Source organism: Nannobrachium achirus (assembly GCF_963921795.1).
Source record: "Nannobrachium achirus genome assembly, chromosome: 20".
Classification (NCBI taxonomy): Eukaryota; Metazoa; Chordata; class Actinopteri; order Myctophiformes; family Myctophidae; genus Nannobrachium; species Nannobrachium achirus.
The window spans coordinates 34,434,166-34,447,832 of record NC_137827.1 but is presented as its reverse complement, the minus strand read 5'-3'; the positions used below and the strand labels follow the sequence as shown (position 1 = coordinate 34,447,832).

Here is a 13,667-nt window from a genome sequence, read left to right as displayed (position 1 = left end):
AGCCTTGGATCACTTATTGCTGTTTATTTATTTTTTAATTCATCAAACATTTTTCAGCAGAGTGAAACAAAGATTTATACTGGAACTAATAGGTGACGTGTTATTTAGTCTGAAGACAAGAGCACAGCAGGCTCATAGTCTCTGTCTTGACTCGTTCTGGTTTGCTCCCAATGTGTACACTGTTCCATTACTCATACAGAAACCCTGTGTCTGTCCTTCAGCAGGAAAGCCGGCCACAAAGCCAAAAGGTAATGTTTGGTCATTGTGACAGAAATATGGTGAGAACTAGGAACATCAGTACCGTTCTTATTTTAAAGATTTGACATAAGCTATAATGGCCAAAACGTGAAGCACCCAGTTATAGCGCCACCATGAGGCAGATTTGAAAGGTTTTGGCTACATGTTCTCTCTTGGCCTACTGGAATGTGTTAGCAAAGCTTCACGCTCATCAGTGCAGCGTTGGGAGCGTGTCGCTGTTACTACATCTCATCTTTTCGACACCCGACTCTAACCCTCACCCTAACCTTAACCTCCGTGGAGTGAGTGGCTAACCCTCCGGTCGAAATGATGGGCGTTCGCAAAAGCAAGATTTCCCCTGCAGCGTTGCTCGAGATTAGGTGTTCACAGACAGATTGACTCACGGACAGGGGCGAAAAAATCAGATTGCCTCATGTACGTATAATGCCCACTTCAGCCAGTTGCACACCTCTTTATACTCCCTCATATTTCTAGAAACAAGTCCTGCATTATAAGTAGCAGTGCACACGTACAAGGCAACACAGATGGATCTGTCGACTCGGTTTCTGGTTAGGAAAAAAACGTCACCTTCACCTTGGGTACAACATCATCCACCACTCTTGTCAACACCGCCATAAACCCGTTGACATCATTTCCAGAGCTGATCTGAAACATTTCTGCTCCCTGCTGAACAGGCTCCCAGACCAACCAGAGTGCAGCGACCGAGAACACCCACCCGTGCTGCCTTCCCACCCACGAACATGGCCAATGACCACTCACCACGGCACCCATGGAATATTAGTGCGTAGGGAGTAAGTGCCACTTTATTTTTTTATATATATCTTTGGGTATTTTCTGCCTTCATTTATAGGTATAGTGGAGATGGACAGGAAACAGGGAGAGAGATGGGGAGAGACATGCAGTGAGGATCGCTGGGAACTGAACTCGAACCTGTAATACAGGCTACTTCGGAGCCTAAGTGCGTAGACGGTCCGGTCCAGGCCCTGGTTGCACTTTAGAATAGAGTTGTTCCGATATCGGTAAGTATGCCCGTCTATGCCGAATTGTCGATCCAATATCATGAAATGTGTAACATGATGATATTTCCTTTGCATGAAACATTTTTTATTTGTTATTTGCAGGTCATGTTTTTACTGTATATATTTTTTTGCACAGTTTATTTTATTTTTATTTACTTTTTTTTTTACTATATCTACTGCATAGTACTGTGTTCTATCCGTCTGTCATTCAATGTTATATGAGATACTTCAATGGTTTCCTGTGTAATTAAGCCAAGTGCTTTCCTAGGATCTCCTTTTAGTTGACCTTGTACCAGTGATCTGTACCGTCATGAAACTGTACCTTTTTCTATGCAAACTTCTAATAAAGTCTTCCATCAATCAATCAATGTTGCACTACTGTTTTATACTGTTTCTGTACTATTTACTTAATTTGACCAACTTGTGGCTGCACTTTAAGAATTATCAACAGAATTGTTATTTATTCCTAGATCCATCGGATCATTACTCAGTATCGGTGCAGGTTGCAAGTATCACAATCAGAAATATGGGAATATCTCTACTTTAGACGATGCCTATTGCCTACGGTACAAGAGGAGAATTGAGGCCAGATGAAACCAGATGTGCCTTTTATTATACTACAACGGTCAATATTCTTTTCTTTACCTTTCATTGCGATAGATGGTTCTGAAGCAGTCTCCCAAGCCCTTATAGCTGTTTGGATCACTGGATCCCCGTTGGATCTGGAACCTGAAACAAAACATAACAAATTTGACTGACGAGTGGCATTCTATATACCTACTGTATATACCATGTATATAGGCCTACTGTAGGCATTCACCTATATACATGGTATAGCACACAAATATAGCAGTCCGAATATGTAGCTGTTTGGAACAAAGTAATCTAAGTCTTTGCTTTCTAATCATCCAATATTAACTAGAAAGATGCAATTCTGGGTAAATTGCACGTGTGGTTGCGGTGACGTGAGTCACAAGGAATCCGCTGGGAAATTAATTCCGTCTTACCATTTATATTATACTAGTCCTGTGCCCGGGGGGTGTGCATGTGTGTACAGTATCTAAGGGATTGAATGTAGGAGTCTCAGAAGTAATGTTGGAGTACCCGTCTCTTCATGCCCATAATGGTGTTCCATGTTGGAGTGCCCATTGGGCAGATCTTTGTCCAGGCCAGTCTGTGATGTCAGTACTACGACGTAAGAGTATGACGTCAGAGTAGCATGAAGAACGACGGTTACCATGGCGGCGAAACTGTGTAGTATCAGTGATGTCAGCATGAAGATGGTCAGACGGACGGACGGACGGACGGACAGATATTGTGATGTCAAGTGAAGCATGACCAAAAGCTTCACTTTTCTGTTGTACAGCTAGCTGTCCAACCCGGATAACATTACTCAGAAAGTTCACAAAACACAGGTTCACTTTGCTGGGAAAGAATTTTCGGACCGAATACAGTAGTGTGTTGCCTATGGCAACCACACTAATAATGAAACTGCAGTCTAATCACAATCCCCCCCCCACACTATCCAGTACAATATGTGGTAGAAAAGCCAGCTTAAGAAAAGCACTATACTGTTGCATTATGGTGCTGAATAATAAACCATAAAACCTTTTTCACCTCCATTGTTCATCATTGCAAAACACGTAGACAGCTTTTTAACCATAGCTAAAACAGACAAGCAAAGGGAAATAAAATATGCACAACAGTGCATGCACACACACACACACACACACAACCAAAGAGTTCAGCACCATGGACAGCGGTCAGGTCATTTGGGATCCCACTTCAAGTAATGAGCAATACCGTAAATTACCAATAGATAGAATGTTTTGAAAAATTGGAACAGTGTCACATCAGTTCAAGTACAAGTAAATTCTATTTCAAGTACAACTCATCACCACTATTTATGTATTATATGTGCTGCCCGACATGCCGGGGGGGGGGGGGGGGCACAACCCTAATATAAAATAAAGGTCAATGTGACAGGCCTTGGGAGACCAAGGCCTGGGGGCGGCTGGCCCCTCAGCCCTTCCTCTACTCTCACCTAAATTTGGAGTTACTGTTCATCGACTCCCTCTCTCCCTCTCTGTTTCCCCGTCCCTTGCTGAGCAAGCTCTTGCCTGACGTCACATATAACTTCCTTCTTCTCCCTGCCCCCCTCCCCCTCCCTCTCTCCTTGTATGTGTATCTGTCTCTCTCACTGATCGAACTATGGACTGAGGTCATACATAATAACAGAAACCAACGGCTAAACACGTAATACAACCGGTAGGCTACTTTATCGTGAAGGTGATTAGAATGCATCATCATAATGAGCTCACTTCCCCCTCACGTTCCCTCCCTTCTGCCTTTCATCCCCTGTTCCCCTCAGCTGAAAGGAGAGGCTCCCACCACCACCACCACCACCACCACCAGCAGCAGCACAGAGGAAAACTCAAACATTTACTTAACCCACCCGATCCAATTAGCCGCCCAACTCCCCGGGACGAGGCCTTTTGCAGCGAGCGTTTCTGCTGCTAACACGCTAGTAAGTCCATTGTAACAGCTCTTCAGTTACGTGTAAATTTTTAATATGATGGAGCCAGTCAAGGGGCTTTTTTTTGGGGTTGCAGCAAAAAAAAAGCACTGGTACCTCCCCAATAAAGTCTCCTGAAGCTGTGTGTAAATCTTTTACATGAGAGAACCGTTGGGCGGGGTGGAGTTTTGGTGGAGGATCTGAAAGAATGCTCCAGAAATTAAGATGCTTTGAGATGATGAGAGGAAACCATATAGCCAGTAAGAAAGAACACATCAGACTTGACGTTAAGTTTATTCACCTCCAGCCATTTCAGTAACATAGAAGCAACGCAAATGAAAGCACTGGGTCAATACATTTCATATTAACGGCTATGGCACAAGAGAGAGAGAGGTGCAAAAAGAGACATGCTGGAGAAAGATTCTCTCCTCATATGGCTCCGACTGCCAGGGTCACAAGGTCAGCAGTAAGTCGTCCAGGCGGGTGCCTGATGGGGCCATAAAGAAGCCCCCAGGTTCCAGCGGAGGGAGGAGAGCGGTTTGGAGCGGGGGGTGTGGGTTTTAGTGGGGTGAGCGGCCTTTCATATCGCTAACAGATTAACATCTTAGAGGGGTGCTCCCCCCCACCCCCCAGAACCCCCTATTTGGTGGATTCCCAAATAGCTTGTAACTCGTGCCTGAAAACCAGTTAAAACAGCATAATAAATGGATGTGCGACACCGTGTTAAAAGAAGAGAAGAAGGAACTTGAGGATAGAGGCATGAAAGAGATGAGGTGATGGGGGGTTGGGGTGGAGGGGCATGGGGTGCACAGACCCGGAAGATTTAAGACCAGTGGGGCTTGTAAACAAATTCAAATCGGGCTTAATTAAAGGCATATGTCTCCCAGGGTCAAGGATGGAAGGGGTCCTCTGTCCCCATGCAGGATCCATACTTTGTCTCTCTGCCCTCTGCTCTGGCTGACCCAACCGAGACAGGCACTGAGAGAGCAAGAGAGGGAGAGAGGCAGAGACTGTGGTCCAGGTTTCAGCCGCCTGACTCCACTCCTGACCCAGGGGTCACCTCATTTCCTCATGGCCCTCTCCTACCCTGCCATAAAAGCTGGACCAAACGCCAAAGCCCAGGGAGAGGAAGATAATGGGGTGGACCAGAGGAGCTACTGGGCAGCAGGGAAAGCCTCCGGCCCCCAGGTGGGGAAGTTGCTAATGCCTCTCACAACAGCACAACAGTGGAAACAACACGTCGGTGATAGCAGGGAGATGTGTTAATGAAGACTTCAACAGTACTGTCCCGTGAACCTCCCTCTTTAAAAAGGCTTACTGTATGCGGACGAGGTCAAGGTAGTAAGCCACTAAGGTCACCTTTCACAACTACTACTACTGTTGGAAACAACGCATGCTAAGCACAGTAAGATGTACAGTATAGGGACGTTGTGTGCAGAACCTGAGTAAATGTCCTGTTTTAAAGGGCTTATAATACAGACATGGAACTACATTCATAAGGCCCAAGTGGACAGAGGGATGTATTAGCTATAGCCTTGGCGGCTTGGCCTTGGGAGCCAGCCCATCCTGACCGTAAACTCAGTAGACAGAGGAACAGAAGAAAGCCCTGGGGCTTCTTTAAAACACATCGCTCCCATCTAGCATCTCCTTCACTTTTTGGCTCTCAACAACGGAGATATACTCCGAGGTGATGAGATCTGTGAGTTCATTGAAAGCCCAGTTGCTCAACCTCCAACCCCAACCCCGCCGTCCCTGCTTTACAGGTCCCTGAGCTGGCCAGGTGAGGGTGATTGCAAGGGCAGGTTGGTGCTTCTGTGAGTGAGACCAGCACTCTGGGGTAAATGATCCTCGAACCCGCCACCACCTGACCTCCACTCCCTATAAAAGTGCAACTTTCAGGCATCCACAAAGGAGGCAAAAAGGTAAATTAGGGTGGAGTAGCGGGCTAGCTAGCGCCCCATTCTTTGTATTTTTTTTATGGACCGGAGTGTGGTGTTCGAGGGCCAGGCGAAGCCACTGGTCTAGGGTCGTGTCCGCTCCTAGACCCTGGTGGTAATAGGGCTTGGGCCAGGACCGACAAGGCGGGCTGTCACCCAGGAGAGGACGAGCTGTTGAGGTGAAGCTCAATAATGATGGTGTTAAAAAGACGCCTATGGGAAGGGGGGTAGGGTTATTGGATTGATCAAAAGACAGAGGCTTGATGGGTCTGCTTTTAAAGGGGCAGGTCGTGCTTTTAAAGGGGGTCTTTTAAAAATCTACCTTGTTAAATGAGAAGGTATTCCCTCCACACCACTCCTATGTCAGGGAAAGAGTGCAATGTCTCACTTTTTTGAGAACCAGCACCAGCTTTGACTACCAGAGGACTAAAAGTATCAAATACACTCTATTTAGCTATTTTAAGAATGAACATTATATATTAAAGCAATGATCTCATCGACAAAGTGTTATTATCTTTTGTTATCTATTATCGTGTAAGACTTTAAATGACATCGTAAGATAAAACTATAAAATAATTAATGATTTGGTGTCATGCGTGTTTGTTTGTTAATGAGTATTTGGGCTGGTTGCTATAGAGTGTAAGCCTTGATCTGTTTACACCTTCCTGCGTTGAACGCCAAGTGGTTTGATGGAACAAAAAAGGAGAGACATAAATAAATAAATAATAAATACATAATAGCAATGAAATAAAAAATGAAACTGAATGAGCCAGAGGGGAGGGGACGAATGTTTGAAACGCTTTCTCATAATAGATCTTAGCTGCATAAGACAATCCAGAAGGCAGCATTAAAAGGAAATCTATTTTTTACAGCCAGACAGTTAATTTTAATGAGCGGGATCATAAAGATGGTAAAAGTCCATTGCATCGGTACATGAGGTTAAAAGCATTTTCCGACCTAAATGATCCAACATGGCAAACGCGGCCATCCAATCCAGTCTCGCCTTCAGCCGACCAATGGGTCTCCGGTTCAAACCAGAGAGAACCAACAAAATGGTTCCCGTTCCGCCCAATGGCTGATCGCTTCGACAAATCACTGAATAACAGCACTGAGCCAATGTGTGTGTAAGCAGTGCAAGGCACAATATACAGTATGAATGAGCAAAATGTGAGGAGCTCATTGAATACATTTAATGTATTCATTGCCTTTTACGAACGCACATGATCATAACTCTGATCTCTGTTCACACAATGAATCTCCTGACACTGATGTCAGCCAATGTGTGTGTACAACAAGATTAACTAGAAAAGTAAGATCAGATGAGAACTGAACATGAAACCTGCATGTTACCTTCAGCAAACTGTCAGTAAAGAAGGTGCGGAAGGGACTTTGAGTGTGGCAGGAGGAGGCCAATAAAAGCAGACCTTTGGAGGGAGAAATACAAAGATAAAGAAGATGCGGTACGGCGGCTTTGGGGGAGGGTGGGGGTAGAGGGGAAGTGATAAACTTTTGGCGCTTGTGACACGGCAGGCTGCTGGGGCTTGGTCTGGGCCAGGCCAGCTTGGGTTTCAGCCAGCACTGCAGGCCTGCTAGAACCTGGGACAGCCCGTGTTATGAAGCAGGCTGTGCGGGGGGAGCACAGCAGTTACATGGCTGTTAAAGGCTGCTACGACGTCTCTCTGCCATGCCCTCTACTCTTCTTGTCCCTTCTTCTCCTCCTTCTCCTCCTCACACAGATAAAACTGACTCCTCTGGTCCCCTATGGTGATGCTGGGACCAGTTTGCCGGCCCAGATGTCTCCTCATATACTGTGACCTCTCTGACCCAGGATGAGACTGAGCTGCAATACAGCAGAGCAGGAAGAGGTGCGTAAAAGAAAAGAAAAAAAAGAAAAGCCAGGGGAGAGTTGGGGCAAGGCAGGGCTAAATAAACTTAAGCTGAAATGAGACTGAGAACAGGATTTATTTTGTTGAAGTAATGTTCAAATAAGATCAAGTAGCAGCAGTTGTTACACATTTATTAAATGGAAATTAAAGATGTCTAACAAGAAGAGTAACAACTAGAAATGTGCAATTTTTAGTGTGTGGTTGCACATTGTCCCTTTTGTGACTGGACACATTGTCCAGTCAGAAAAGGGACGGAAAAAGTCAATTGAACATAATGGATTTTTGGGGTTTAGGGATTACAGAAAAGGTCCACTGAACTCAATGGACTTTGGGGGTTTTGGTGATACTCTAGAATAGATGAAATGCCCTGTAGGCAACCAAACTAAATAATAACCCATGATCAACTGAAGCAGATCACACGTGATGACAACGGACGTCATTAGCGTCAGCATAATGCGAGAGATCTCCTGGTCTGGACCAGCAGCAGCAGCAGGCAGGCATCAGTGAAAAGATACGTCATTTTTGTTTTGAGTGACATGTCGCGCGACACTTTTCCGCCAAGGCATAAATTAGGCTTAACTTGTGCCTTTGATGTGAGGAAATGCCGCGAGGATGGCGGAGGCTCCCCCTGACAGCGGGGAGCAGGCAACCCTTGGCCATAACACACACTGGCCGCTCCAGACACGAAGACATCTGCCCTGCGTGTTTCCAGCAGAGAAACCTGAGAGTCTATATTACAACACTGAACTGTCTTGTCTTGTCCACCCCCTGCCTCCACAAGGCCAAGCCCCCTGAGAAAAAGAAATGCATTACAGGAGGAGGGGAATGTGCAGGATGTTGGGAGATCTCTCCACCAAAGCGTCCGCACAGATGCTGGATACAAATACGTTTTCATCAATTCCCTTACTGCTTCTTTAAAATGGGCCATTTCAGCTCGCTGGGACATTTTCTTCCTCCCTCCTTCATTTAAACACAGGTAACTTGATGCATTTTGGGCTATGACACCTACCTGGACCGGACCTGTTTAATACCTGGCTGTAACATGCTGTGGCAGGGGAGCAGCAGGAGGCAGGGAAGACATTCCTGCAAAGGAAAGCTACTAAAGAACTAATTTGATATGGGAAGACTCCAGGGTTTAGGATACTGTACACGGCTGTCTATATCCCTCTGAACCTCCTACAATACACTATGCCTCTCCGCTTCAGCTCATTTTTTTCTGTGTAACCTAGTATATTATTGAACAAATCAAACTTAGTTTGGCTTTAAAGTGTGAAAACACAGATTGACAACATTATTAGTGATGGATATGAATGGGAAAACGTGTTGTGTGTGAGAGGCAAAGAGTGAGAGAGCTGAAGCAGCAGGGATGTTGTGGTATATATAGCCACATCCCAGTGAGGGTCTACTCTACTGGAATCAAAGGGCACTATGCCTTCACTCTATAATTACTGTACTGGAATTATCCCCCTCCCTTAATTGATAAAAATCACATGTGCTCTAGTAGGCAAACAGGCGTGTCAACACAGAAAAAACCCATAAAAAAAAGAATAATAATAATCTATTATCGTATCCGTTATATTTTTATGTGACACCTTTTAATCATAACCTAGCCTAGCTTTATATTCTTTCCATTCAGTGATTTTGTTTTTAGTTGCTATATGACAGTTATTTCTATTTAGTTATTGTATGGCTGGAATCTAGTCGAACAATACAGGGTATATCCTGCTCTTTATCTCAACTTGGACTTGATTAGACCGAGCCTAGATCTCGGCCCAGACTCAACTAATTTAGTCTTAACTGCACTGCTGCTCGCTCACTCACCACACCATCAGACACCATCGCTGTCTGGTGGAAACTTTGTACTCTATGTCCAAAACCGTTGCCGTTGCTTTTCAGGAAATGGAAAAAAATAACCTGTGTTCCGATGTGGTTATAATTTAGTCACAAGGTCTTGATAATACTTTTCATCTGTAGAATATTTATAAAACCCTCAGATGCACTTAACCACTTTCAGTTTCAAGATGTTTCAAGAGAAACTGAAACAATCCGTTCTACAAGTTCACGTAAGTAAGGCATTCATTTAAGGAATAAAACAACATGTTTAAATATGGAGATACAGGTTTTCTACCCGACATGGATGATATTTTCCTGGAGTCCACACTGTGAGCCTCTTGCCCTACAGAGTCTCTGGGTGTGTGAGAGGAGAGGGGGGGGGGGTGTAGTTGGGGGGATTAGGAGCTGACATGACGACCTGACGACCACTGACCTGGCCTGCGCCTTTACAAGGCCAGATCAGCTATCAGGCTCTGTGTGCTTTGTGCCCTGCTGTTTGAAAGCTGTGTCAGGGATTCCTCCACAAGTGCACCGGGGTTCACCGAACAGTCGGGGGCGAGAGTTAAAAACTAGGGGAAGAGGGAGAGAGAGAGAGAGAGAGGGGCAGGAGAGAAGAGCCTTCGGGGGCCATCCTTAAAAGCGCTGCCACCCATCTCCCCCCCCCCCCCCGACGGGACGGAACAGGATCATCATCTGTCAGAGCCCCAGTCAAAGATCACTTTCCCAAAGCCTCCCCAAGAAGGACACGCTTTAATGCGTGCTGCGAGCATACGGAGGCAGAAGGTCGTCATAGCTACCGCTAGGGGCGTCACACCAAATTCTGGGCCCTGGGTACAAGGATTCACTGCGGGCCCCCCATGAATGTTAACTATTGAAAAATAGCAGATATACAAGCTCACAGCGCGGCACCGAGTGCCGCGCTGCGAGCTTGTATATCTGCTATTTTTTTTTTTTTATCGTGAAAATGTGTGCAAGAAACCTATGTCAAAGACCCCCAAGATGATATGTATTTGGCCACGGACCCCAATCTCAAAATATTTTGTTCCAGGGACCCCCAGAAGCAAAATTTTAGTTAGAAATGTTCGCTTAAAAAAATACATATATTCAAAGATTTTCACACATTTTCACAACTTTTCAAAAAATAGCATATCTACAAGCTCGCAGCGTGGCACTCGGTGCCGCGCTGTGAGCTTGTATATCTGCTATTTTTCAATAGATAAAGTTATTAGGGCCCCTCCACCTTGGGCCCCGGTAACTCAGTCCCACTTTCCTACCCCTTGTGACGCCCCTGGCTACCGCTGCGAGGGGAGCGAGGGCCGAATCCCCCAGGTTTTTCCAATCAGCCCCCGAGTCTCGGGACAGACTGCTGGCAAGGCTTAGTGGTTTACAACGCGTCTGACAGCCATGTCATACAATACAATTCATGCAATTACATAACGTAACACAATTGCTCCACTACAAATGTAGAACAGGGATATAAAACTAAACATTACATAAGCCGTGTGGCAAATAATAAAAGATCAGAAACGGTGATACGAGCTGCAATGACGCATAGTGTGCGATCGTTATCATTAAATAATTGCGTTCACAATGCTAAAGGTAGCGTCATTGTTATGAGCAACCAGTGGCTTCCAAGATGGTGGTTGAATCGCTAACATTGCCGAGCGCAGAATGTTTAATGGATGAGAAATAAGGAATGGGTGGAGAGGGAGGCTGTCAGTGCAGAGAGGGAGGGGCTTGAAAGTTGATGAAAGAGTACATATCTGGGCTGGAACGTGCACACATAGACATCAAAGGGGGCTTGAGCCCCTGCCCTTTTATCCGTCTAAAAAATGCCCTCTCCAGACCAAGAAAGCAGTTTTTTACCATGGTGAAAGAAATGCAAATAATGCCTTAATAATTGCCTTGTCCAAACTCTCCTGAACTTGAACGCAGCATCTCATGTTGAAAGAATTACCCTCTCTGTGGAGAAATCTATGCCAGTATTGTATCTCCAGTATTGACTTGATTATGCAGTTCAGTGTGGTATCAAGCACCGAAAATAGCTGACCTCAAACCTGAGCTTTGAGGTCTGCTATTTTCACCAAAATACCCTTTTAGAAATTTGAGCCCCTGCCTCTCTAACATTCTCTGCACGTCCCTGTATCTGAGAAGGAAATAGAGTGAGAGAGGGTGAGTGAATTTGCAAGGAATAGAGAGAGAGAGAGAGAGAGAGAGAGAGAGAGAGAGAGAGAGAGAGAGAGAGAGAGAGAGAGAGAAGAAAGTGAGGGTGTGGCCAACGTATCCAGACCGAGAAGACTAGCCTACGTTGGCTTTGTGTCTCATTAGAGTGTGAGGGGAACATGGTGACACCATATGGAACGATGGTGGCTGCTACTGGGGAAAAGAAAAGGTGTGGCTTGTGCCCGTGGATGGAGGAAGTGAAATGGATGATGGTAAGGATCTTTAGATGAATGGCGTGGGCATGGGCACCGTGTGGCTACATGTCGGCGGGATTGTGCGCGCACTTGTACAGAAATAGTTGAGTTGACTATTTTGTGTGTCTATGAAGGGCGTTTAGTTTCATGGCGACTGAATGCACGCGCGTATGAGGGCGGAGCCCCGGCGTAACTGGATCTCGACGTGCAGCAAGGGGGAAATGCGAAGGCTCTGTGGCTGCTACCTCTCTAATGAGAGAGGGGAGGGGACATGATCAGAGTCAGATGGAATGCCCCGAGCGCACAGCCCCCCTGCCCAAAGTGCCGCCCCGACACCCTTTGTTACCTCCAAGTGAGCTGAGACCAGCCCATGAACCATGTAACTAGGTGGTTTCCAGGTTAATGAAATGTTGTAACTCCTGGGCCCACTGTCTCTCTCTCTCTCTCTCTCTCTCTCTCTCTCTCTACTCCCTCTCTGCCAGTCTCAGTAACCACCCCCTGCATCTTCACCCCCACATTCCTGCCCTATACCCCATGGAGGAAGGTCAGCGGCAAGGGCAATTAACTGTTTACTTTGTGTGAAATATACTGCATTTGCATTTGGGTTGTTTTGGTTGATGCCCCTATCTGGTGTGGCTCACGCAATGGGTCGAAAGTGTTGAATAAGCTTCCGCAAATTGCCACGTGTCATGTACAAACCATGTACAGTATAGGAAGGATTCCCAAAGACCAAATGACAGCGGCCGGACAACAGATATACAAATATTCCTGTGTTCTTACAATACTAGTGTGTATTTCTATCCCTATTGTGAAGCAGGTTTCAACGTGTGATAAATATACCCTTACATACTAACTTAATCATTCTAAATCATACAGTATTCTTTTTTATTAATTTGCCATCATAGGGTCACTTTATGTTAACGGTACACACCATGGCTATTGCCCTGGCATATCGCTTACAGTACATGTTTGATATCTGCTTCTAATGATGTCTCTTGTACAAGAGTCTGTGATACAGCTATTCTGCCTTATTTTTTCTTTTCTTTTCTTGAACATGCATATTATGTAGCTTAAAATATTATTGTTGTCCTGTTACCTGTCTTTTTCCTTCCTTCCATTCTTATGAGTGTATTTTATCCTTCCTTCCATTCTTATGAGTGTATTTTATAAGTTCAAATTACAGGAGCTCGGACGGAAAATAATTTCACCCACTCGTTTACCTCTGTAAACTTGTGATGTGACAATAAACTTGAAGTTGAAAGTCTGCGTTGCACTGCTCTGCTTGGATACCAGATCTCAAAATGTACATGCACGGCATAAATTTACGGGAGTTTAGATAGCGATGAAAGAAGTTGTAAGTCATGTTGATGAAAGGTAGCGCTGCCCCACAGTCCTTCAGATGCGAGATGGATGTGGTTGTTAATAGAGGTGAGGCACAGAGGTCACGGCTTGGCCGGGGAGTAAACACACTGTACCGCCAGGGACACGGCAAAGGCAAAGGCAGAAGACGCGTTCTGAATCCTCGGCTGAACAATTAGTTTTGGGTCAAGTACAATTACAATGTTAGCATTTAGCAGACGCTCTCATCTAGGAGCGATTTACAGAAGGACAAGTTCAGCGTTAAGTGCCATGAATATTTATCAAACGGGTACTCAAGGGAGTCGAGTGCTAAAAGGACAAAGATATGCTAGACACTGACTAGGGAAAAAGTAAGCAACTTTATTATTGAAATAGTCGACGAAGGAAATGCAAGTAGGGGAGAACGGAGTAAAATGAACCACTTTTTGCTTATGTTGCCCTGG

The 13,667-nt window shown here is 45.3% G+C and overlaps 1 protein-coding gene across 1 annotated transcript in view; it reads right to left on the bottom strand.

Moving 5' to 3' along the window:
• The window catches only part of slc25a21 (solute carrier family 25 member 21), a 132,687-nt gene that overhangs the window by 33,721 nt on the left and 85,299 nt on the right, over window positions 1-13,667 (bottom strand). The window contains exon 4 of the mRNA XM_080750583.1: window positions 1,923-2,006. Coding sequence (XP_080606709.1) covers window positions 1,923-2,006 — 84 coding nt within the window. The remainder of the gene's footprint in view (window positions 1-1,922; window positions 2,007-13,667) is intronic.